The sequence below is a fragment of the Cyprinodon tularosa genome, unplaced genomic scaffold (assembly GCF_016077235.1).
Source record: "Cyprinodon tularosa strain WSP-4 unplaced genomic scaffold, ASM1607723v1 ctg30, whole genome shotgun sequence".
Lineage (NCBI taxonomy): Eukaryota > Metazoa > Chordata > Actinopteri > Cyprinodontiformes > Cyprinodontidae > Cyprinodon > Cyprinodon tularosa.
Window position 1 is genome coordinate 5564775 of NW_024039008.1, and position 25603 is coordinate 5590377.

The following is a 25603-nucleotide window of genomic DNA, read 5'->3' on the forward strand; positions in this document are numbered from 1 at the left end:
TTTGAACCCGTTATCAGTATAAAAGACACCTGTCCACAACCTCAAACAGTCACACTCTAAACTCCACCATGGCCAAAACTAGAGAGCTGTCAAAGGACACCCGAAACAAAATTATAGACCTGCACCAGGCTGGGAAGTCTGAATCTGCAATAGGTAAACAGCTTGGTGTGAAGAATCAACTGTGGGATCAATTATTAGAAAATGGAAAACATACAAGACCACTGATAATCTTCCTCGATCTGGGGCTCCACGCAAGATCTCACCCCGTGGGGTCAAAATTATCACAAGAACGGTGAGTAAAAATCCCAGAACCACACGGGGGGACCTAGTGAATGACCTGCAGAGAGCTGGGACCAAAGTAACAAAGGCTACCATCAGTAACACACTACGCCGCCAGGGACTCAAATCCTGCAGTGCCAGACGTGTCCCCCTGCTTGAGCCAGTACATGTCAAGGCCCGTCTCAAGTTTGCTAGAGAGCATTTGGATGATCCAGACGATGACTGGGAGAATATCATATTGTCAGATGAAACCAAAATAGAACTTTTTGGTAAAAACTCTACTCGTCGTGTTTGGAGGAGAGAGAATGCTGAGTTGCATCCAAAGAACACCATACCTACAGTGAAGCATGGGGGTGGAAACATCATGCTTTGGGGCTGTTTTTCTGCTAAGGGACCAGGACGACTGATCCGTGTGAAGGAAAGAATGAATGGGGCCATGTATCGTCAAATTTTGAGTGAAAACCTCCTTCCATCAGCAAGGGCATTGAAGATGAAACGTGGCTGGGTCTTTCAGCATGACAATGATCCCAAACACACCGCCCGGGTAACGAAGGAGTGGCTTCGTAAGAAGCATTTCAAGGTCCTGGAGTGGCCCAGCCAGTCTTCAGATCTCAACCCCATAGAAAATCTTTGGAGGGAGTTGAAAGTCCATGTTGCCCAGCGACAGCCCCAGAACATCACTGCTCTAGAGGAGATCTGCATGGAGGAATGGGCCAAAATACCAGCAACAGTGTGTGAAAACCTTGTGAAGACTTACAGAAAACGTTTGATCTCTGTCATTGCCAACAAAGGGTATATAACAGGGTAATAACAAAGTATTGAGATGAACTTTTGTTATTGACCAAATACTTATTTTTCACCATATTTTGCAAATAAATTCTTTAAAAATCAGACAATGTGATTTTCTGGATTTATTTTTCTCATTTTGTCTCTTATAGTTGAGGTATATCTATGATGAAAATTACCGGCCTCTCTCATCTTTTTAAGTGGGAAAACTTGCACTATTGGTGGCTGACTAAATACTTTTTTGCCCCACTGTATAGATATATATATATATATATATATATATATATATATATATATATATATATATATATATATATATATATATATATATATATATATATATATATATATATATATATATATATATATATATATATATATATGTATGTATGTATGTATGTATGTATGTATGTATGTATGTATGTGTGTGCATGTGTGTATAGTACCGCTTGGACAATTTTTGAACAAACGTACCAAATGACGTTTATTTTACTCTATCCCATAACATAACATTACTTCCTTATTATGCCTTTAAGAAAGAATGTTTTCATTTAAGAACCTGCAGATGGTGCTCCTATCCCCTCCATACAGAGAGGCATGTGGCAACCTATAGATGCAAGCTTCAAATGTTCTCTAACTGTGAGTCAATGTTTAACAAAACAGGTCTCGCTTCAAAGATCTGACCTGAACAACCGGCTGCTTGAGACCTGTAACGTATTCAAGAAACAGGAGAAACGTCCGAAAGGCCTCTTAATCAAAAACTTGAAACTGCTAGAGTATGTGGGAATCCATTCAAACCAATAGTATATAAACAGTAATAATATATATATATATATAAACATATATACATATATATATATATATATACATTATATATACACAATAACAGTTTCAGTTTACCTTCCCTTACTAGAGAATAAAGTAATCATACTACAGCTTTAAAGCATAAAAACAACCTTGCGGTAGACTGGAGCAGTAAGAGAATTATCAAATGAAATGAAAAAATGAACCTCTAACTAAACACTAAAAGTGACACAGAAGAAACCCAAAAACCTAGATATTTATATCCAAGGGTCCTCAGAATTTAATACTGTGGCTGAATCTAGTCCTTTTTGTTTTGTCTGTGCCCACATGTAGGGATGAAGGTTGACGTTGCTCTGAAGACACAGCTTACACAGGCTGCTTTAAGGCATGTTGTGAGCCACATGTGGAGAATAAAAACTGAAAATCATATTTCAGTGGCTTTCGGGAGATATTCTCTTCCTTTTAGGATTCTTAGTTTACTTCGTCTCTGAGCAAGAAAAATGGATTGTGGCTGAGCCTGGCCTTTAGCACCTGCTGACTAGTATTGTGTTTTCAACATATTGCTGCTATGAAGGGAAAACAACAAAAGCAGAGAAACAGCACACTCTTCCTTCTCAACCAGTTCAGCCAGTTGTTTATCACCAGCGCAGATAGATTGCTGTGGCACAAAATACATTTTGCTGCACAGACTTTTTTTAGGCTCAATCACATTACCTAACTCTTCAGTCAGTTAACAAAAACTTGACAGCGTGTAAGGTGGTTGGCCTTGGATCGTTTAATGGCTGCATGCATATTTAATATAAAACCTCACAAAGCAATGTCTCATAAACAACATCTTGATTACTTGCACCTCAAACCCACCTGGGTTAGGGTCAGATGTTGAAAGTGTACAACAGCAGCCACAGAATACCAGAGTCCATTAAAAGCTTGAAAATGCATTCCAAAAACAATAGTAAATAAATATATAATAAAAGATGCATGAAAGAAAAGTATGAGTGGCAGGCTGATCCACTCAGTGGGCCTGTCACCTGGCTCTTATTAGTCGCTTGCGCACTTGCCCTGGCACTTCATGTTTCCACTTATAGAAACAAGCCTCCATGTGGGAGAGATGTGCTCAAACCAACAAAAGAAAATAAATATCTGCTGCACAGTAGGAGCTTTTTCAGCCTCCATGTATAGAGGGAACTACCCTAAAGATTACAGAACAGAGTGGTAAAATATTACATTTTAAGATGACCAAAGCATTTACAATAGTGTGACAGAAGTATGGCTAAAAATATAACATTTTCGCTTATAACTACAGCCATCACCAAAAGCTTCAGAGGAAGATTTGAACTTGTACATTTGGATTTTCATGTTTGTGTGGAAGAGATGGAGTGGGGGTGAGGGAGGCTGGCGAAAAAGAGAGAGAGAGAATGTGTGTGTATTTTATGCATCTGCCTTATTTGCAGTCAGGCTTGAGGAGAGAGCTACAGACTAGGTGGAGAGTGTACTCAGATAATACCACATTGTCCACACTTCAGCCTCTCATCTTCATTTACAGCAAGAAAGCTTTTCCTTATTGCAGGTAAGGACATTTATACTTTTCTGCAGAAATACACATTCTGAATTCACAGATGGATATCCAAAATCGACCCTAGAAAAATAGAAATTAATTCAACTTTTCTTCATTTCATTTCCTTCATTTATGATGCACAAGACCTGTTGTGTATAAAATTATAACTGAAAATATTATCCAAATAATACATTAAAAAATCATATTTCTTGTATATTTTGGTGCTATAATAGAAGAGAAATGGACAGATTCTGTTTTGATCAGATGTGTTTTAATGTTATTTTTTTAGGATTTATCAATGCCTTGTTTGGGTGATGAATGATGAACTGAAATTGTATGTTTGCTCATTACTATATTTATTAATTGAACCAATTCATAGTTTACAACACTGAGGTTATAATATGATTTTTGGCCATGTCTAAAAGCAAATGAATGGTGAAATGATATCAAAGCCAAGCTTTTTAACTATTCATGTATGTAGTTTTAAACGTCTATGCACATAAACACAAGAAGCCTGATCATCAGCAGTGAACCTGTAAGAAAAACCCTCCTGTATTAAAAAAAACTAACAAACCTAAAACTGAGTAAAAAGGTAGATGTGTACCATTTCATCTGCACCCTTAGTTGACTGAAACTGCTTATGTGCAAATTAAAGCTTAAACAAACCACTGAAAAAGAGGCAACTGCATGTTTGGAAAAATATTAGTAATCTGATTAGGATGAATTTGAGCAGGTTATTCAGTTATGATTAATTTACACATGGAATAGATTATTCATGACATCATGGAACCAAAATATTTTAAACACAATGTATGAGAGCTTTTTGTAAGTTGGAGAGTCAACCCTAAATGGTGTAGATATTTTATTTATTCTAACTTGCCTTGAATAGCCCCCAAAACTAAGACATTCAGTTCCTATTCAGTTCCTCCCATTTTTTTTTCTATAAAGATCTGTCTGTTGAGTGATTAGATGATCAAATAATAAGCATTCTTAGGTTAAAGATCAGATTTCACTGGATTAGTTTAAAAAGTAAAATTTATCTGGGTGGGTGGGTGTAATTATTATTAATTTGGAAAAACAGAAAACATATGTCACAAAAAAAGCCAACCAGCATGTTAAACAGGTAGTTCATCTTTATATTGTTGCACATTGAAAAAGCCATCCAGCATGTTAAACAGGTAGTTCTTTATACTGTTGCACATTAGCAACGGAGATGGTAATACTGTCATAACTGGGTGTTTAATGCAACAGGTCGCATCATATTAATAACGATCTGGGCATATGCAACAGTGCATATCTTTTGACATAATGAATTTGATGCGCATTGATGCTCCAGGTGGGCTTTCCTTCTCAAAAAACTCACCTATGTAACCTGATCCTGTGCAGCATATGTCGTGTCGCCACCAGAGCTAACCAAGGTAAAAAGGTGTCATCTGACTAGAAAATATATGGCAATAACCTGATCTATATTTATTCTCTGATCTAAATCTAAAGGGGTGAATTTGGATTTAGACAATCCATGATTTCTGAATCTGCTTGTTTGTTATCAGATTTATGTTAACCCAGAGGGATCCTGTTTAATTTTGCTTTCAAAGAGTAAAACCTGGAAGTTACAGGTCTAACTGGTTGAACTGTAAAGTGCCTTGAGATGACATGTGTTGTGAATTTGGCGCTATATAAATAAACTGAATTGAAATTGAATTAACTCCCCTAGTAGCCATAAATTACGTGGTGTTGCTTCAACTGTGTCATTAAATAAAAATGTTAGTTCACCAATTACTAAGGTCAATACCAGAAAATATGTTTCAGGCAGAACCACTATAACATTTAACAAGCTATTAACCTATTTGTTTAAAAAAAAACACAATTCTCCTTTCCTTACCTGATTACATAATAATGCAAATCAATTGTGTTCTTTTTTTCATTTCAACTTTCAGACCGAAACAACTAGTTTAACATCTATGTGCTCAGCCACATTATATCAGTAAAATTTTATTGCTAGTTTAATATTTTTGATACAGTTTTAAGATAAGAAACACAAAACCAGCTAATTCTAGCACTTTAAGTAATATTTGCAAATTTCTGGAGAATCTCCTCTAAAGTATTGTCGATTATGACCGCTTATTATTATTAACAGAAAATGCTTTCATTTCATCGGCTTACAAATCAGATAAGAAAGCAAATTAGTTACAGAGCAGTGATGAACAAAAATAATAATTAAAGGTGAGAGCTAAAAGTTTGATCTGCTTCTGGTCATTAAATGACACACCGACACTCGCCCATTCTTGCTCAGTACTTTTTGCCAGCTGGTTTCCAGGTTCCTCAATGCTAATTCCAACCAAAGGTTCTCTGATGTAAGATTTAATCTAATACCTCTATAAAATAATTATTTCTGTGTTATATATTTTTGACAATCCTACTTTTATTCTACATTACTCTGGACATTTTCTAAATGTATAATTTTAAAAATTAGCTATACTTTTAAATAAAAAAATAGGACATTGGAATAAAAGGAAGGCCAATAATTTAAACTGAAAATACAATCCAGTCAAAGTAATATGAAAATAATACAAAAACTGGATCAAAATTCAAATAGAAGAAATTGGTTTAAAGACCATACAGTATTTGTTTATGGCTAATAAGGAGGTTTTTCTGCTTTACAGCAGCAAAGCATTGCATATTTTAAAATCTGCAAAACTAAAACTTTGGTAAATCACTTAAATCTGCTGAGTTTTAAGTAGATCCACTAACAGCTGGTCAGTTAATCTGAGTGCTTTTGGTTAAAAGCCATCCAGCAAGTTTTAATCACACCATACTGTATGGCCAAATAAGGATGCTTTACTTTAACACCAAGCTAAAATGAATTGTAGCAATTCATTTGAGTTGTAACAAAAGTATGGATTGCTTTTTCAAAGTAATATTTCGACAAGGAGCTTTTGTTAAGAAAAGAACCAAAATAAAATTCTGAATAAAAAGACCAACATTTCAGAAGTAGCTTAACTTACAATCTTATGCTTCCTACTGAGTAAAACAAAACAAAAAAACATTATGTCATTAGGGCAATCCATTGGCTGCCATTTAGAAAGTCTTTGCCGAAACATTTACTTTATTGCCAAGATAGTACTTAGTTATCTGCTAATAACATAATTGGCAGTCTTGTTAAAGTACATGTAGAAAATTTAAAATGTAAATTGCAATATTGCAAAGGTTTATAGAAAGATGTGTGTCTGCAGTTGTATGGATATACACTATATTGCCAAAAGTATTTGCTCACCTGCCTTGACTCACATATGAGCTTAAGTGACATCCCGTTCCTAATCCATAGGGTTCAATATGACGTCGGTCCACCCTTTGCAGCTAGAACAGCTTCAACTCTTCTGGGAAGGCTGTCCACAAGGTTTAGGAGTGTGTTTATGGGAATTTTTGACCATTCTTCCAGAAGCGCATTTGTGAGGTCGCACACTGATGTTGGACGAGAAGGCCTGGCTCTCAGTCTCCGCTCTAATTCATCCCAAAGGTGTTCTATCGGGTTGAGGTCAGGACTCTGTGCAGGCCAGTCAAGTTCATCCACACCAGACTCTGTCATCCATGTCTTTATGGACCTTGCTTTGTGCACTGGTGCACAGTCATGTTGGAAGAGGAAGGGGCCAGCTCCAAACTGTTCCCACAAAGTTGGGAGCATGGAATTGTCCAAAATGTCTTGGTATGCTGAAGCATTCAGAGTTCCTTTCACTGGAACTAAGGGGCCAAGCCCAGCTCCTGAAAAACAACCTCACACCATAATCCCCCCTCCACCAAACTTTACACTTGGCACAATGCAGTCAGACAAGTACCGTTCTCCTGGCAACCGCCAAACCCAGACCCGTCCATCAGATTGCCAGATGGAGAAGCGCGATTCGTCACTCCAGAGAACGCGTCTCCACTGCTCTAGAGTCCAGTGGCGGAGTGCTTTACACCACCGCATCCGACGCTTTGCATTGCACTTGGTGATGTATGGCTTGGATGCAGCTGCTCGACCATGGAAACCCATTCCATGAAGCTCTCTGCGCACTGTTCTTGAGCTAATCTGAAGGCCACATGAAGTTTGGAGGTCTGTAGTGATTGACTCTGCAGAAAGTTGGCGACCTCTTCGCACTATGCGCGTCAGCATCCGCTGACCCCGCTCCGTCAGTTTACGTGGCCTACCACTTCGTGGCTGAGTTGCTGTCGTTCCCAAACACTTCCATTTTCTTATAATACAGCTGACAGTTGACTGTGGAATATTTAGGAGCGAGGAAATTTCACGACTGGATTTGTTGCACAGGTGGCATCCTATCACAGTTCCACGCTGGAATTCACTGAGCTCCTGAGAGCGACCCATTCTTTCACAAATGTTTGTAAAAACAGTCTGCATGCCTAGGTGCTTGAATTTATACACCTGTGGCCATGGAAGTGATTGGAACACCTGATTCCAATAATTTGGATGGGTGAGCAAATACTTTTGGCAATATAGTGTACCTGCAATGGAAGAGTGGAGCAATAATTTCTATCCTTGAAAGCAATTTAAGAAGTTCTCAGCCTTGTCTTCCTTGTTAAACATTTCTCACTATGTGAGCATGTACTGTTTTTTTTACCTAACATTACTTCCTCCGTGGTGTTGGATTGTTTCCATTTGCACCCTGCCTTTAGAGCTGGTGCATTTCTCATTATTACATTCAGAGACTCATTCAGTATCACGAGTCTTGCCACAGCACACATTTCCTCTGCTAAACGGGTGAGAGACAGGCAAAACATTGTATAAAGATACTGAAGTCCATCTCTCATGGCATATTTGATTTTGCATATATATGCAGTACGTCTTTAAAAAACAATTTACTTTTATTTAAAAGTAAATTGTAGCAGTAAGCTACACTACCTCATATGTCATTTTTATGCTTTTCTTAAAGGAATGTTATGCCATAGATAACGTATTCAACTTATTCATGTTACAGCAGATATATAATGTCCTGACAAAGTAGCTATCAGCTGCTTTGATTACTCTTATCTGTTTTATGTTTTGTTTTTTTTTACACTTAAATGCTTGGAATCGTCAATTGTTGATAACAACAAAGAACCAGAGTAAAGAAAAATTTTTGTTTTTAAACAGTTTTTCAACCCTTTTGTTTAACTGGGGTCATAATCACTCGAAACTGACTTTAGAAGCAGAACAAAAAACCCTAAATAATATCGTTTTCAACTTAAAATTTTCCAAAATTTACCCCAAAGTTGGAGAAAGGGTTTTGTTTATTTTTCTTCCCATGTAAGCTGTCATTTTAACAGCCAATTACACAATATAAACTTTTTATTTTAGACTCCCTTTTTAACGACTTAGAAAGACCTCAAGCTTATGCTGGAGTTTTATTAGCTGATTTTTCATCTGTATTCAATACCATGCAACCATCCTTTGCTTCGGAGCCTTTTGAATTGAATCTGCCTCACCGGCTAGTCTTATGGATTTCAACTTGTCGATGAGGGAACTTTGAGTCTTTGTTAATAACTGCCTGTCAGATTGTGTCTCTGTATCAACAGGTTCGCCTCAGTGTTGTGTTTTATCTCCTCTTCTTTATATTTTGCAGCGAAATTAATATAAAATTAATCTTAAACACAGTTATCTTGTGAATTGTTCAGATTACACTGCATTGTTAACCCTTCTCAGCATTCCAGAATCAGAACGGCACTCTCTGGTTTTATTTCTTGGTGAGACAGACATTTTAGACCTAAATGTCAAATGTATGACCTAAATGTCAAAAAAACAGCAGGACAAAATTTTGATTCAAGACATAAAAAAGGATTTGGCCACCGAGAGCATTATTCATAGCGAAGGCGTGGAGCTTGTCTACTCTTATAAGTATCTTGGCACAATTTTTGACAACCAGCTTAAATTTGAGATTAATACTGCAGCTGTTCTGAAACAAGCTCAAAAAAGAATGTAGTTTTTGAGAAAACAAAAGTCTTTTTCAGAAAGTCCAATTATCATGGGTAGGTTTTATGCGGCTTTCATTGTTAACCCTCCTGTGTTTAAAAAAAAAACAGTCTGCATCGTGTCTTTAAAATCATAGGAGTGAACCGGAGCAAAAAAAAGCTAAAGTGATTCTCTCTTTATCAGAACATGTTCTCAAAAATGAATTCTCATTGTTGCCTTCAGGACTGTAAAACAAATCGCTATTCAAATTTTTTTATACCAACATTCATTCGACTTTCAAACTCTATGTTGGCTGGTGTGTTTAAAAAAAAGATAAGTGTGTTATCTTTTTTTACCATCTTGGTGTTTTTATTATTATTGCTAACTTTTGTTTTCAAGCTCCCTGTCACATTTTTTTTCTGTTTAATCGTCTTATTTTTCTGTTATTACATGTTTATTTTCTGTTGTTTTTTTGTCTCCTGTACTGCTCAAACAAATTGCCCCTGGTGGGATTAATAAACTGTTTTGCCCAAAGACACAACAATTGAGTTGGATGGAGCAATAACTCAATTGGGCGACCCTTGGGTTGCAGGAAAAACCTCTGCATCCTACACAACTGTAAAATTACTTGTATTTAATGCTGCTTAGAGCCTATACAGGTGCTGCAGATGATTGACATGCAGTACACCCACTAAACACCACAGCTGTTCAATTGCTCGTTAATGCAAATTTCTAATTAGCCAATTCCATGGCAGTAACTCAATGCATTTAGGCCTGTAGACGTGTCATGACCATTTACCAGTTTAGACTGAGCATCCGATTTTGAACGTGGTGTTTTTTTTTTGTTTTTTTTTTGTATTGCCAGACAGGCTGGTTGGAGTATTTCAGAAACTGCTAATCTACTGGTTCTTCACCACAACCATTGCTAGGGTTTACAAAGAATGGTCTGAAAAAGAGAAAATATCCATTGAGCTACACTTCTGTTGGTGCAAATGCCTTGCTGATGCCAGAAGTAAAAGGACTGATTAGAGTTGATAGAAAGGAAACAGTGACTCAAATAACAACTCATTACACCCAAGGCATGCAGAACAGAGTCTCTGAAAGCACAACACAAACCTTGAGGAAAATGAGCTATAGTAGGAGAAGATCACACCAGATGCCAGTCCTGTTAAGCCGGACATACACTGTGTGATTTTTTTCAGTCGCCGCACACAGCTACAGCTTACTGTGTGAGGTCACGGCGCACGATGAATGTTCTCACACTTGGCGACCTGATGCTCTTATGCATTATACCTGCTCACACTGCACGTCTGAAAACCACATCGGACTCAGCTCCACAGTGAGATGGCGCTACGCAGACTCTTCGTACTGTATCCGGAAGCCAAGCGAGTAGAAGAGGAATATGAAGCTCACTAGAGAGAAACGCGCTGCTTTGGCAATTTTTGCAATTTTGTGCTGAAAGCTTTAAAAAGAAAAGGCGACAACGTATTTGAACAAAGACATGGCTGAGCAAACGTGGCTATTACGGTCTGTCAATTTTACAGAAATAACCTCATTTCACTCACACCCCCACCAAGCTTCTGTATTTTTTTATGTGAGGGGAAGAAGAACAAAACTTGTTTGCGCATGCCCACTGAGCGATTTGCCCACAACGGCCGACTGAATTTCAAAGATGTTTGAGTTTCTCCCAACCTCACGATTCCTGATCGGGAAGGAGGTGGTCGTGAGTGGCTGATTACCCCTCTTTACCCCTTGGCCCGAATGAAAAATTCTAGCACGACTGGAAAGTCGATCTGAAAAGGGAAAAAGATTGTACAGTATCTCAGAACATGACACTGCAGCTACAATTCAAACAAGCTCAAGAGAACTTTAAAAAAACTTTTCCAGGTCTGATGAATCTTGATTTCTGCTGCCACTTTGGGACGGAAGGGTCAGAATTTGGCTTTTAGCAGCATGAAAGCCTGGATCCATCCTGCCTTGAATCAATGACAAAGGCTTGTAGGGGTGGTGTAGTGGTGTGGGGGATATTTTTTGCCACACTTTGGGCCCCTTAACACCAATTTAGCAACAAATAAATGAGGCATTTGTTGCTGACAATGTCCTTATGACTACAGTGTACCAATATTCTGACAGCTACTTCCAGCTGGATAATGCGCCATGTTATAAAGTGAATCATCTCAGACTAATTTCTTGAAACTTTTCCACTTAAGTAATTCTGAATAGAGCATATTGACAGACAACATTTTATTTATTTAATCTTAAATGCAATTTTTTTTTAAATAATTACTGCTCTAAATATGTTGCTCCGTCAGCTAAAGATCTGTTTTGGTCTCTATACTGCAGCTAATGATTGATTACTAAATTAGTTGACGATTATTTCAATAATCAATTAATCATGATAATTCTGATTGTTTCAGCTAGTTTGAACGATGTTTAAATTTGGCAAATGGTCAACCAGAAAGACACCACATTACTCCATTAACATATGTGCGAACGGACTGTTCACTCTTTGCCGAGAAAGAAAAAAATAAGCTGGTAGATGAAGAAATTGTTATCATGACTCAACTTGAACATCAGATTCAGAGTTGAGCTTTTAACTTTGCTTCTTCATTCATTTTTCAACCCTCTTTCAACTGTGAATTAATCAGCATTGCTTGGATGTTGGAAAAATGTTATTTTCCAACAGAAATAGGCTATATCAGCAAAATTTTAAAAGGCATGTTTGTGAAAATTATGCTTTTTAGACATACAACTCAAAAATGGTTGACATTTAAACACTTAATCCATGAAGAGTTAACAACACAATTTAAACTGTTTAGTGTTCAATGTTGTTTTGATGTTGAATCAAGGTTTCCCTTAAACGGACATTTTATCAACAACTTTAAAACATTTAAAGTCAGTCGAATGCAACATAATCAGGCAGATGGTGACTGAATCAACTTCAAACTGGCATACGAATGAAAGGATAAATCTTTTTGCTGTTACTTGTAAGCAAGCTATTGATTGAGCTTCCTGTAAAAATCCATTATCTATTTCAAACTGTGACACTTAATCAAAACTCTAATCCAATCTCTTAATTTTTATAGGTTAGCAGCTTTATAATAAAAAGCCCAAAATATGTCTAAATACACTTTTCCTATTACACAATGTATGATGAGACTTAGATTAAGCATAGGAGCAAAAAGACTTTGAACGGTCCTTTAAGCATGGAATTATTCTCTATAATGTGGAGTGATAGGTGGACATAAGTAGAATAATACAAAATACTGTTTAAACTTAATAGTGACTGAAGTGGAATTTTGCTTTAAAGGCAAGCTTTAAAGTAAACTGTTAAAATCTTAACTAAAACCTTGAGAGCTTATAATGCGACTAAAGTATGACTCCATATTCAGAAATGGAGTCAGAGCAGCAGCAGACCCATTTATTCAATAACCCAACATGCCATTTACCCAGGTGATGGTGGACCATCATTGTCATTAACAGACTGAACTTCAAAGGCTTTCCTTATGTAATGGAAATGCTGAAAGCTTTTGTTGTAAAGCCTTCAAATGTTTGCACCAGCGAAATATTTCCACCTATATTAGTTCAAATACACACTAAACAGGTTGAGTCATTTGATCATTGTCAGTGATGCAAAAATGCAAATATACTAAGAAATTTGTTAAAAAGCTGATTAAGGACAACATTATAGACATTTTGGAGCAGCTATCTTAACACCAGGTTTTAGTGGAAAAGCTGAGGTCAAAACTGAAAACGAAATGTGTGACAAACTTTACTCAGCTACACCAGTTCTATCAGGAGGAATTTTTCTAACAAGCTTAGTAAAGTGAGTTTATGAAAGTATATAGTGGCTTGTTTTGAAAATATAAAAATGTATTTAGGCATCAGTTTTTGATTTCATCCTGCAGCTCCTGGCAGTTATTTTTGCAATGTTTTTTTGCACAACAGTGGTTGAGATCAATGAATAATAACTCACATAATCTTACCTTACATGCAAATTACCTTTTAATATGCAAGTTCAATGAAACAGAGTCACAAATTAGGGACATTTCTGAGATGGCTTTCTAAGTGGTGTCTTATAACTAATTTAATCACTTAGTGTCGGAAATGAAGTTGCTCATAAGAGGAGACAACAGTGGAAGCTGATTTAATACAAACCTTGGAGAAAAACATGATGAAAAGAGATGACAAGATTACACTCAGATGCTACATTGTTCTACAAAAGTATTAAAGGTTTTAAATTTTTTTTACAGATTTGTCAGATTTTGTTCATTAACTTTAAAATGTGATTTTCAGCTGATTTTTATTCACAAATGAAAACTATGTTGGCCTGAACCTCCACTTTTACCTTCTACCTTTGTTTTTTGAAGTGTGACTTGTCTTGACTTTTCTAGAGAGGAAAATATTTGAAAAGTAGTTCTAGTTTTGTTTTGCAAAAAAAAAATAAATAAAAAAAATAAATAAAAACGAAGTGAGTCTTTGTTTGGAAATCCAGCATTTTTAATATGCACAATGGTGAACCTTTAAATTGTGGTTTTGGCTTTATATTTTGGCTTGCTGGAAGCTCAGCCTCCATTCCAGTCTTAAGCAGGTTTTCCTCCTCAATTTCCCTTTATTAAAGTAAAAGTCTGGTCATATTCAGAATTCAAACTTCTCAAAGTACTGTTCAATACAATATGTGTTTTTAATTAAGAGTAATTTTCATTTCAATGTGCTTTACTGGAGGCATCCACATCCATGTTTGTCAAAGAACACTGCTTCCACCTACCGGTTTGTGACGTCACAGTGCGATATCGGCTATTGATCAAGACCCAGTACTCAATCTGGTGTTTGTCAACGCGCTATTATCCACGTCATCTTGAAAACATTCTTCTTCCAAATGTTGGCTACATATTACGTGTTTTTTTTTTCTGGCCAGAAGTTCGATGGCAATTTCTCCCGCTTCAAGTTGGCAATCCAACGATGAACCCGTCCGTGGTGCATCATGAATCGGAATGGTGAAATAACAAATTTTTATTTTCACTTTTACCTGATGCATAACAAACATCCAACTGCCATGCATATGTGGGCATTATAACTTTAACAATAGCTCTCGAAACAGCGAATTTTCAATGGTGAGGTCCTCTCGTAATATTAGATAATTCTTGTTGATTGCAGGTCTGTATAATAGTTCTCATTGATTTTGCTTGTAAAGCGGGGAGAATGGAGCTAGGCTTACCGCACCGTGACGTCACTGCCGGAAGTTGTCAGGAGGGAGGTGTTACTATATTTGGGCATAAATGGCCGCTCCCTGACTCCCAAATTTTTAATGATCCATTGATTATTCCTTGCTGACCGGACTTTTCCTTTGAGCTTCATTCAACTTCCCATCAACAGTGAACAGTTGCCCTGGTTCCTGGAATCTCATCCCACGTAGTGCTTTGTTTGTAGGTCCAAAAGATACATAGGATCACAGGCATCATTTTCTAAAGGACTCCCACCAACTTTTGCGTGGCAGGAACAGTCCCCTCCAGTCCCTTTCCGCTCATTAACTTTAGCCAACAGTAACTCAGGTTGGGTGCAGGAGTCTATGTTCAAAGGGTTTTGAGTCAGTGTTTCTTTTTCTTCTCTCCCACTGCTCCCAAGTCCCGCCCATCGGTGAAAAAATCATCAGATCTGTCACTTTAAGACATAATATGATTTGCATTCACTATTCACTGCGTGCATAGTAGCTGGTTAGAAGGGAGACACGCAGAGTGAATTTTAACCAGCAGCTAGTTCGATATAAGTTAGGAGACGGGTTGGTCAAAAAATTTAAACACAGCGTTTAAATGTGTTCTTTTTTTTTTTTTACGGTGTCCTGTCTCGCAATGTGGCAATAAGAATAACGGTCTTGATGCCAAAAAGATCTCAAGAGATTTTACTTTCACAAGTGGAGTAGTACGGCTAACGCCATAGTGTTCCACTTGATTTATGCATATAAATAGCTTTATTATAATTATGCAGGGAGTTTTACAGATTATATGGACACTGAAAAAAGGAGAAAAGATGAAAGAAAGAGGAAATAAAAGGGAGATAACGATAAAACGTCTTCAGTGTGCTTCATCACCTGCAAAGAGGTGTAAATAGAACAGCAATACCAACGAACATGGTACGAGACATAAAATAAAGTAACACCTAGATACCATCACTGAAGCACAAGTACAGGTGCTGGTCATAAAATTAGAATATCATGAAAAAGTAGATTGATTTCAGTAATTCCATTTAAAAAGTGAAACTTGTATATTATATTCATACATTACATACAAACTCATATATTTCAGATGTTTATTTTGTTTAATTGTGATGATTACAAATGACAACAAATGAAAATCTCAAATTCATCATATCAGAAAATTAGAATATTACTGAAGACCAATAAAAACAAAGGATTTATAGGAATGTTGGCCAACTGAAAAGTATGAACATGAAAAGTATGAGCATGTACAGCACTCAGTATTTAGTTGGGCCTCCTTTGGCCTGTATTACTGCAGCAATGCGGCGTGGCATGGAGTCGATCAGTCTGTGGCACTGCTCAGGTGTTATGATAGCCCAGGTTGCTCTAATAGTGGCTTTTAGCTCTTCTGAATTGTTGGGTCTGGTGTATTGCATCTTCTTCTTCACAATACCCCATAGATTTTCTATGGGGTTAAGGTCAGGAGAGTTTGCTGGCCAATTAAGAACAGGGATACCATGGTCCTTCAATCAGGTACTGGTAGCTTTGGCACTGTGTGCAGGTGCCAAGTCCTGTTGGAAAATGAAATCTGCATCTCCAAAAAGTTGGTCAGCTGCAGGAAGCATGAAGTGCTCTAAAACTTCCTGGTATGTGGCTGCGTTGACCCTGGACCTCAGAAAACACAATGGACCAACACCAGCAGATGACATGGCACCCCAAACCATCACTGACTGTGGAAACTTTACACTGGACTTCAAGCAACGTGGATGAAGTGCCTCTCTTCTTTTCCTCCAGACTCTGGGACCTTGATTTCCAAAGGAAATGCAAAATTTACTTTCATCAGAGAACATGACTTTGGACCACTCACCAGCAGTCCAGTCCTGTTTCTCTTTAGCCCAGGCAAGACGCTTCTGACGCTGTCTGTGGTTCAAGAGTGGCTTGACACAAGGAATGCGACAGCAGAAACCCATGTCTTTCATACGTCTGTGTGTGGTGGTTCTTGAAGCACTCACTCCAGCTGCAGTCCACTCTTTGTGAATCTCCCCCACATTTTTGAATGGGTTTTGTTTCACAATCCTCTCCAGGGTGCGGTTATCTCTCTTGCTTGTACACTTTTTTCGACCACATCTTTTCCTTCCCTTCGCCTCTCTATTAATGTGCTTGGACACTGAGCTCTGTGAACAGCCAGCCTCTTTAGCGATGACCTTTTGTGTCTTGCCCTCCTTGTGCAAGGTGTCGATGGTCGTCTTTTGGACAACTGTCAAGTCAGCAGTCTTCCCCATGATTGTGTAGCCTATAGAACTAGACTGAAAGACCATTTAAAGGCTTTTGCAGGTGGTTTGAGTTAATTAGCTGATTAGAGTGTGGCACCAGGGGCCATCAATTTTGAACCTTTTCACAATATTCTAATTTTCTGATATGATGAATTTGAGATTTTCATTTGTTGTCATTTGTAATCATCAAAATTAAACAAAATAAACATCTGAAATATATGAGTTTGTATGTAATGTATGAATATAATATACAAGTTTCACTTTTTAAATGGAATTACTGAAATCAATCTACTTTTTCATGATATTCTAATTTTATGACCAGCACCTGTAGTATTATTCAAACTGACATGCACTCTGTGGTACCTGCAGATAAGAACATGGGCTTTCTGTATGTGTGTGTAATATGTTTTTCTTTACTAGTTAAAAAAGCTGTGCTTCTTAGAGGACCATGACTCATAGTTACAGGTTAAAATGAACACATATCTGTTGTTTTCTTATTGAACAGACCGAATCAGGTGGCAGAGCTACAAGGCCTACCTTCTTGACCATAGCTGTGGAAACAGCAAAAAGGCCCATATCTACTAAAGGTTTTCCAATTTATTTAAATATGCAACACCCAGTTAGGAGGTGTGTCTTCAGAAGTCTCAAGCTGCAATAGCCTTCCTTTCTTAGCCATACCACAGCACTTCCATATAAGTTGATGGTAGGCCATCTCAGGTCATGATAGGTCAAGGAACGAAAAAGTCCCTTTGGCGGACTTGCTACTATACATATGCTTAACCAGTAACAGAAAATTATAAATAAAAATAAATAATTAATCTTCAATAATATAGTTTGTGCAATCTGTGTAATCCATTCAAAATTTTGGGGTGCGAACAGTTCTTGTGTTGAGGTCAGCCGTCATGGCATTAGCCTTTATGTTGGTTGGTTATTTTTTGTGCTTTAAGATATTGTGAGGGATCAGACAGAAGGAGGTTGTGGGACAAACAGTTCAACAAACATAGTTCCTTTGTTGTTTTTTAACACTATTAACAATCTAAAACTTTTAACACTAGGTCTCTCTGTTGAATCTGTTCAATTAGTAGAAAAACACTTCAATTAGTGGAGACATTTTGAGCCGCCGTAAGTTTGTTAATATTCTTTGTATCACCTAAGGGGTAACCCCCTTGTGCTGAAAACCCAGTGACGCCTCTGATCGGATGTAAATTATATTGTAATAAGTGGCTTCTAAGTTATTTGGATTTGTGATATTGCTTCTTACTCAATATAGCCTGACAATTGTATATTCCATGGCAAAGTACTGCAAATGTCATGCTGTTTGTTTTTACTATCTTCCAGATCCCGAGTCACATCTCAGCCTTGGGATGTTGGATAACAACTGTTCTTTCGATCCAATGCCTGGGATCGATGAAAGGTTTTGTCCTACAGGACAGGAGTGCATCAATATGACCTCCGGCATGAATATCAGCCAAACTGGTATGGATGATGCATGTTTGACAGAGGAAGGATATCTGGAAAAATATCTGGGCCCTCGACGATCACCTGTGTTCCTGCCTGTCTGCCTCATTTATCTTCTCATCTTTTTGATTGGCGTTGTGGGGAATGTGCTAACATGCACAGTTATTTCACGCAATAAGGTCATGTGGACACCAACAAACTACTACTTGTTCAGCTTGGCCATTTCAGACCTGTTAGTGCTACTGCTTGGTATGCCACTGGAGCTGTATGAACTTTGGCAAAACTACCCATTTCTCTTAGGAAAGGGAGGCTGCTACTTCAAAACGTTCCTTTTCGAGATGGTCTGCTTGGCCTCCATTCTTAATGTAACTGCCTTGAGCATTGAGCGCTACATTGCCGTGGTGCACCCACTGAGGGCAAAGTATGTTGTGACACGTACTCATGCCAAGAAGGTCATCCTCACTGTGTGGGGCATATCGGTGCTGTGTGCTGTGCCTAACACGAGTCTGCATGGGATCATAACCCTTCAGATTCATTCAACTGGTCCTTCTGGTAACATAAACCTTGAGATTCCCGACTCGGCTATCTGTACTTTAGTGAAATCACGTTGGATGTACAACCTCACCATCCAGCTCACCACCTTTGTGTTTTTCATTTTGCCCATGATCACAATCAGTGTTCTCTACATGTTGATTGGGCTGCAGTTGAAGCGTGAAAAGATGCGGCAGAGGCTGGAGGCCAACTCTGGCTTCGGAAGTGACAGCTTTTGTAACATCCGTACCCAGCAGCAGAAGGCAAGACGCCGACAGGTCACAAAAATGTTGTGTGAGTTAACATTTTTACATTTTCAGCTTTCTAAAAATAGAATTTTCATTCTTATAAAATGATGTATATAGTTACATCAAGATAACTTCACTAAAGGCAGATTTTATTTGTTCTTTTCAACAGCCAACAGCAGCTAAAAGTCCATTTTAAATTCTCCTTTTAAAACTCCAAGGAGGAAAGCCTTCATTCATTTTTCAAACATTTTAAACATAAGAGGTCAATAACCATTGTTTTCAGAATCCAAGGTGTACAAATTAATCAAATAAAATCACAGATGCAGAAAGACCAAACGCTGGGATTCAAACTTGGACCAATTAGCTGCAAAGCTTAAGTGTTACCAACTGCATCACCATGAGGGATCAACTTAAAAAATCAATATATTCATAAGCCTAATATTATTTCTCTTGGGCTTTACCCGTCTTTTTTGTATTCATATTGCAAAACTATACCTTAGAGTATAAAGTGCTTTATAAGTATAATTAGAATATTGCAGTGATATTTTCATTATTTCAAAGCCAAAATGTTTACACAAGGAGAAGTTTATATAGATGAAACATCTAAGCGGTCTGGTATTTTGCTAGACACATTAAGGATGACAGCTTGAAAAATCCTTATTCTATTGTTACTCAGGTATTGGTTCTAAATGCTTTCCAATCCTGATGCATATTTAATCCTTTTGCAGAGCTCTTGCATGAGAGCTTCTCTTAAACCACAGGAGGACCTGAGTAGGAGCTCTGGGGGCCTCACAACAGGGATAAAGTACACACTTCATGCACTTTCTGTTATTAGATATCTTTTATCCTGATGTGCAGGATTAAAACAAATCTGAGGCTCCAGGATAACTAATAACCTAATTCATAATGGAAGGAAGGCCCTCAGAGGGGCTGTTTAGTTCAGGCAAAATATGCTGGCAGTTATTGACTTCCTTTTGAGTTCCTGACCACAACATCTAATTCCCTTCCTTTTCCCTTTCTTTAAGTTGTATTAGTGGTGGTTTTTGGAATCTGCTGGGCCCCGTTTCACACGGATCGCCTCATGTGGAGTTTCATCAGTGACTGGACCGATAGCCATCACGAAATCTTTGAGTATGTACACATCATCTCCGGCGTGTTTTTCTACCTCAGCTCAGCAGTCAACCCAATCCTTTACAACCTCATGTCCACACGCTTTAGAGAAATGTTCAAAGAAGTCATGTGCCATCGGCCACATCACATCAGCCCAAGAAAACACTCTCTGAGTGTGACCAGAGTGACACTCCGCAGCACACTAAGTGACGCACCTCTCAGCAACGGAACCACTGTTGCTGAGGCTGACATTGTGGCAGATGGCGAAGGAAAACTAAAAGATGAGACCTGTTTTTCGTGTTAAAGAAAAAAACTTGGGACATGTGAAAGAGGTGGAATTGTTGTAAAGTCTGTTATTTGAAAGTATCTGCTTGTTGCTATGCTTGCTGTTCCATAATGTCATCTGCCTTCTGCAGAAGATTCTACACAGGTATGTCAAGAAAATACCTGTGCAGAAGAATTACGTTAAAGCAGAACACTTCAGTTATGTGGAAGGTTGCATATAAAAAAGTAAGTAATCCATTTATTATCTAGTATGAGATCTAACAATTTTTCTTAATACATTGTGTTATATTATTTAAATAGCTATTAAAGCTTGATGACTTGATGGGACATGAATGTATTTAAGGGTGTCTACTTTAGTTCCACAGTCATGCATGTCTAAACTATAATCTGTTGCTTGGTGTTTTCAAAGAATTGGTCCTTTAATTTCAAACCAGTTATATTTCAGAACTTGGAAGCAGTTTAAAGGTTTGTCCTAAATTATTAAAGTGGAGGTAGGATATTCACCACACAACCTTTCAGGAGAACTCCCATTAGAAAAAACTGAACTATGTTTTGGGGACTGTGATGAATGTTTAAGACTGATACTTATTGAAAGTGCTGTGCACAGAATTTTTGAAAAATGGGGCAGGTAAAAAAAGGGCATATATAATGTGTCTGCACCACTCTTGAGGGCACTCCAGCAGATGTTTTGGCCCCCTAGAGGGCAGTTTAACTTGTGTTTTGGCTCCCAAGAGGGCACGTTAGTGCACATTTTGGCTCCCGGGAGGGGACTTTAGTGCTATTTAGTGCCACTTAGTGCCATTTTTCAACAATTAACCCCCCCCACCCCCCACCCCCACCCCACCCCACCCGTCCCAAAGCGCCTCTTTGAACATCTTACATGTACACTTTCACAAATTGTGTGGTCCAACAATTGCTACGACTTCTCCAAATAGTGCAGTGTCTTTTTTCTGTATGTTTAGAATTTGGATGTATTTTAGAAAACTGCTATACATGGATAAAGAAAAAAAAGCAGCCATGAAGACTTAGTAGCAGGTGTTTTGAAAAAAACGTGTGTTACTGTGTAAGTTTACCAAATCTGTGCTTGTATCTGGTTTGTTTTTGATTTAAGAAGGTGTTGTCTGATGTTGTGTTTTTTATTCATTTTTATGATACTTTCATGCCTTATTACTGTATGTATGTAATAATTTAAAAAAAGTAATAATTCTTAATGAAACTTTAGTGTGTTTCTTTTTTCTACCTTAGTAATGTTCAAAAATAGCACACAATATATTCAATCTTATGGACCCAGTTCCTTAATTCTCAAAGTAAGGTGGGGACTACAGAATAAAAGCCTCTAAAGAGTGAAAAAAAAGTTTATTGAAAAACAAAAATCAGTTGCATGAATGCAGGCCTGTGATGAATGAATGTACTCGCAGTTTTCAGTTTTTAACCTTTGAAAGTTATTTATCTCCTGGGGTTTCATTTATAAAACATGTGTATAATTCATACTAAAAGTGTAAGGCAAACACTCGAAAACTGAGCAAAGCACAGCTTGAATGTTAATGTGTATTTAAATGAGCCAGCTGATTATTGTTATTTAGTGGTTATCGTGGCAACTGCAGAGAGCAGAAAAGAATTTAGTATGGTGTTGATGTTTAAGGTAGAAAGATAAATATATATGGTAGCCACAGTAAATAAAAAAACTAAACAATTAAAAGTGAAAAAAGATTCAAATATGCCTCTGCATGGCTACCCTGAAAGACGCACAGCATTTGTCTGCAGCCTCTGGTGTCTGTTCTGCTTCATTCACTCCTCACTCTGGTTTCTTTTTTGATCAGCAGATTGAGACTTTGATCGAGGCATGGTTCCCTTTTCTTGTGTTCTCGTCATTTTTGCCTTCAGTGCTAATAGGGATTCTTAAGTTTTGATCTGAGCTTGAAGGGAGATTTTGGGTGTGACAGCAAAATCGCTGTTTTAATATATTCCAAATATGTTCGATACCACGATTGTTTTTATGATTCAATGGAGAGTAAAATACAGTCAGGTATTGGCATACAAGGAAAATTATAATTTAATGCCAGTGATGAAACAAGAAGTAATTACATTATTCACCAAACCAGGAAAAGACTAAAGATACACTATATTGCCAAAAGTATTTGCTCACCCATCCAAATTATTGGAATCAGGTGTTCCAATCACTTCCATGGCCACAGGTGTATAAATTCAAGCACCTAGGCATGCAGACTGTTTTTACAAACATTTGTCAAAGAATGGGTCGCTCTCAGGAGCTCAGTGAATTCCAGCGTGGAACTGTGATAGGATGCCACCTGTGCAACAAATCCAGTCGTGAAATTTCCTCGCTCCTAAATATTCCACAGTCAACTGTCAGCTGTATTATAAGAAAATGGAAGTGTTTGGGAACGACAGCAACTCAGCCACGAAGTGGTAGGCCACGTAAACTGACGGAGCGGGGTCAGCGGATGCTGACGCGCATAGTGCGAAGAGGTCGCCAACTTTCTGCAGAGTCAATCACTACAGACCTCCAAACTTCATGTGGCCTTCAGATTAGCTCAAGAACAGTGCGCAGAGAGCTTCATGGAATGGGTTTCCATGGTCGAGCAGCTGCATCCAAGCCATACATCACCAAGTGCAATGCAAAGCGTCGGATGCGGTGGTGTAAAGCACGCCGCCACTGGACTCTAGAGCAGTGGAGACGCGTTCTCTGGAGTGACGAATCGCGCTTCTCCATCTGGCAATCTGATGGACGGGTCTGGGTTTGGCGGTTGCCAGGAGAACGGTACTTGTCTGACTGCATTGTGCCAAGTGTAAAGTTTGGTGGAGGGGGGATTATGGTGTGAGGTTGTTTTTCAGGAGCTGGGCTTGGCCCCTTAGTTCCAGTGAAAGGAACTCTGAATGCTTCAGCATACCAAGACATTTTGGACAATTCCATGCTCCCAACTTTGTGGGAACAGTTTGGAGCTGGCCCCTTCCTCTTCCAACATGACTGTGCACCAGTGCACAAAGCAAGGTCCATAAAGACATGGATGACAGAGTCTGGTGTGGATGAACTTGACTGGCCTGCACAGAGTCCTGACCTCAACCCGATAGAACACCTTTGGGATGAATTAGAGCGGAGACTGAGAGCCAGGCCTTCTCGTCCAACATCAGTGTGCGACCTCACAAATGCGCTTCTGGAAGAATGGTCAAAAATTCCCATAAACACACTCCTAAACCTTGTGGACAGCCTTCCCAGAAGAGTTGAAGCTGTTCTAGCTGCAAAGGGTGGACCGACGTCATATTGAACCCTATGGATTAGGAACGGGATGTCACTTAAGCTCATATGTGAGTCAAGGCAGGTGAGCAAATACTTTTGGCAATATAGTGTATATTCATAATCAAAGGCCAATAACTTTTGGCCGACTGACCCCAACTGTACACTTGACATGATTACTTAATTAGCTGATCACCATTTTAAAGAAATAATCAGTCCTAATAATCTGATAGATTTTTAAACCCCTATTGAAATGCTTTTAACTGTTTTGACTTGGTGAAAGAGAATCACTATGTTTTAGTGAAAGTTTCAACAGGAATTTCAGTAGCCTACTACCTCTGGTTGCATCTCAGGGACCATATATGTCACAGTCGTACCTTGTAAGGGATAGGTGAAGATAGACATACAGTACAAACACACACTAATGTGAACGCAGGACCTGTGAATATAACAACACTTGCTCCTGGGTGCTATTTAGCCATAAGTCACTCATTTCAATTACAAATAAAGTAAGAAACTGACTTCAGTACACAGATGGCAAGAGTAACTCCAGAGTAATCTAGAAAAAATATAAAGATTCTGTCATTTTAATCTAAATGTTTCCAGTCCCAAATAAGTTTTTAAAAAGTCAAGCAGGTTGTTCAGTGATTTTCAGTACAAAAGATTCAAATGTATATTTAAAAAAAAAGAAATAAAGCATCATTACGTCATGTTTATATTGGAATAGTGGAGACAAGTGTTTACTGAAGCAGGTGTAGAGAAAGGCAGAACAGAGGTAAAGAGGTTGATGATTGGCCTCTCTGGTAAAGCATATCTCAAGTTGCTCTCCCATCAAGGTGCAAAGTAAGTCGATAAATGCTCAACCAAAAACAAGGACCTGCAGAAATACCCTTTAATCTTGCTCTCTTAAATCTTTAATTATGCAAAAGCTCAAAGAAGAGCTATGTGAAAGCATAAACAAGCATACAGTTGTTGCAAATTACGAAGTGTTTGATCAACTCTAGTGGGTTTAATGTAGAACAAATGTTGGTTTTTGATCTTCATTGTAGCTTGTATTCTATAGGGCAACTTTGTTAGGTACAATTACAGTTAGACTGGCTTTGTTGGGGCTCTTAAATATAAGGAATGACACGCACTAAGGAAAATTATTTCTAAACAGAACTGAACCAAGTTCAAATGCAGGCTCATCCAGCTCGCTAAAACGTGTGGAGTAAATGCAATGTGATGTGTCAAGTCTTCAATCTTATCGAATCAAAGTAAGGCTGTACTGGAATTAAATGTCAAACTCATGATGGATCCAGAGATCACCTTGCAATCTGTCACATGGAGTATAAGAACTGTAGCCACAATGAGAAGTTTAGACACTTTGGCTTATATATACCATGGTAGATATTTAATTTAACTGAGACAATGGTATTACGAAAAATCAAAGTCAATTTTCCTATTATTTTATATCAACAGAAACCCGTTTGAGTGAGCTGTAATATATGAAGCCCATCCACTCATCTCCATTGTATGTTGTATTCTACTTTGCTCATTTTGAAGATAAATTCTACAAACAAATTAAAACAAAGTCACTATCTCAGATAAGTCATCCGCTAATAAAAAAAAACTATGTAATTTCAGCTGTTTAGTTTGCATGAAGTGACACCCTTCAGCATTTACCTTGGTGGAGAAAAAAAAAAATGATGATACTCTCCTTTTGTTGAGTGCTGGTGTCAGAAGCTTCAGTGCAGAGGAAAAGTAAAGTTAAAACCACAATACCTCGTTTGAAAAAAGCCCCAGAGCATCTGGAAAGTCGTCCCATAACTCCCAAAGAACTGAAGCATGGACATTCTGTCATTCTTCAGATCCTCCCCTGATTCCAAGGCTGCTGCTTGGAGGACAAAGTTGTTGACTGGAGCACT

The 25603-nt window shown here is 38.1% G+C and overlaps 1 protein-coding gene across 1 annotated transcript; it reads left to right on the top strand.

The window, feature by feature from the left end:
• The first annotated feature begins 3330 nt into the window (after positions 1–3330).
• On the top strand, positions 3331–21268 carry nmur1a (neuromedin U receptor 1a). Its single transcript, XM_038291763.1, has 3 exons — positions 3331–3436; positions 18150–19094; positions 20074–21268. The coding sequence occupies exons 2-3, from the start codon at positions 18176–18178 to the stop codon at positions 20460–20462; spliced, it is 1308 nt and encodes a 435-aa protein (XP_038147691.1). The 5' UTR covers positions 3331–3436; positions 18150–18175; the 3' UTR covers positions 20463–21268.
• The last annotated feature ends 4335 nt before the right edge of the window (positions 21269–25603 follow it).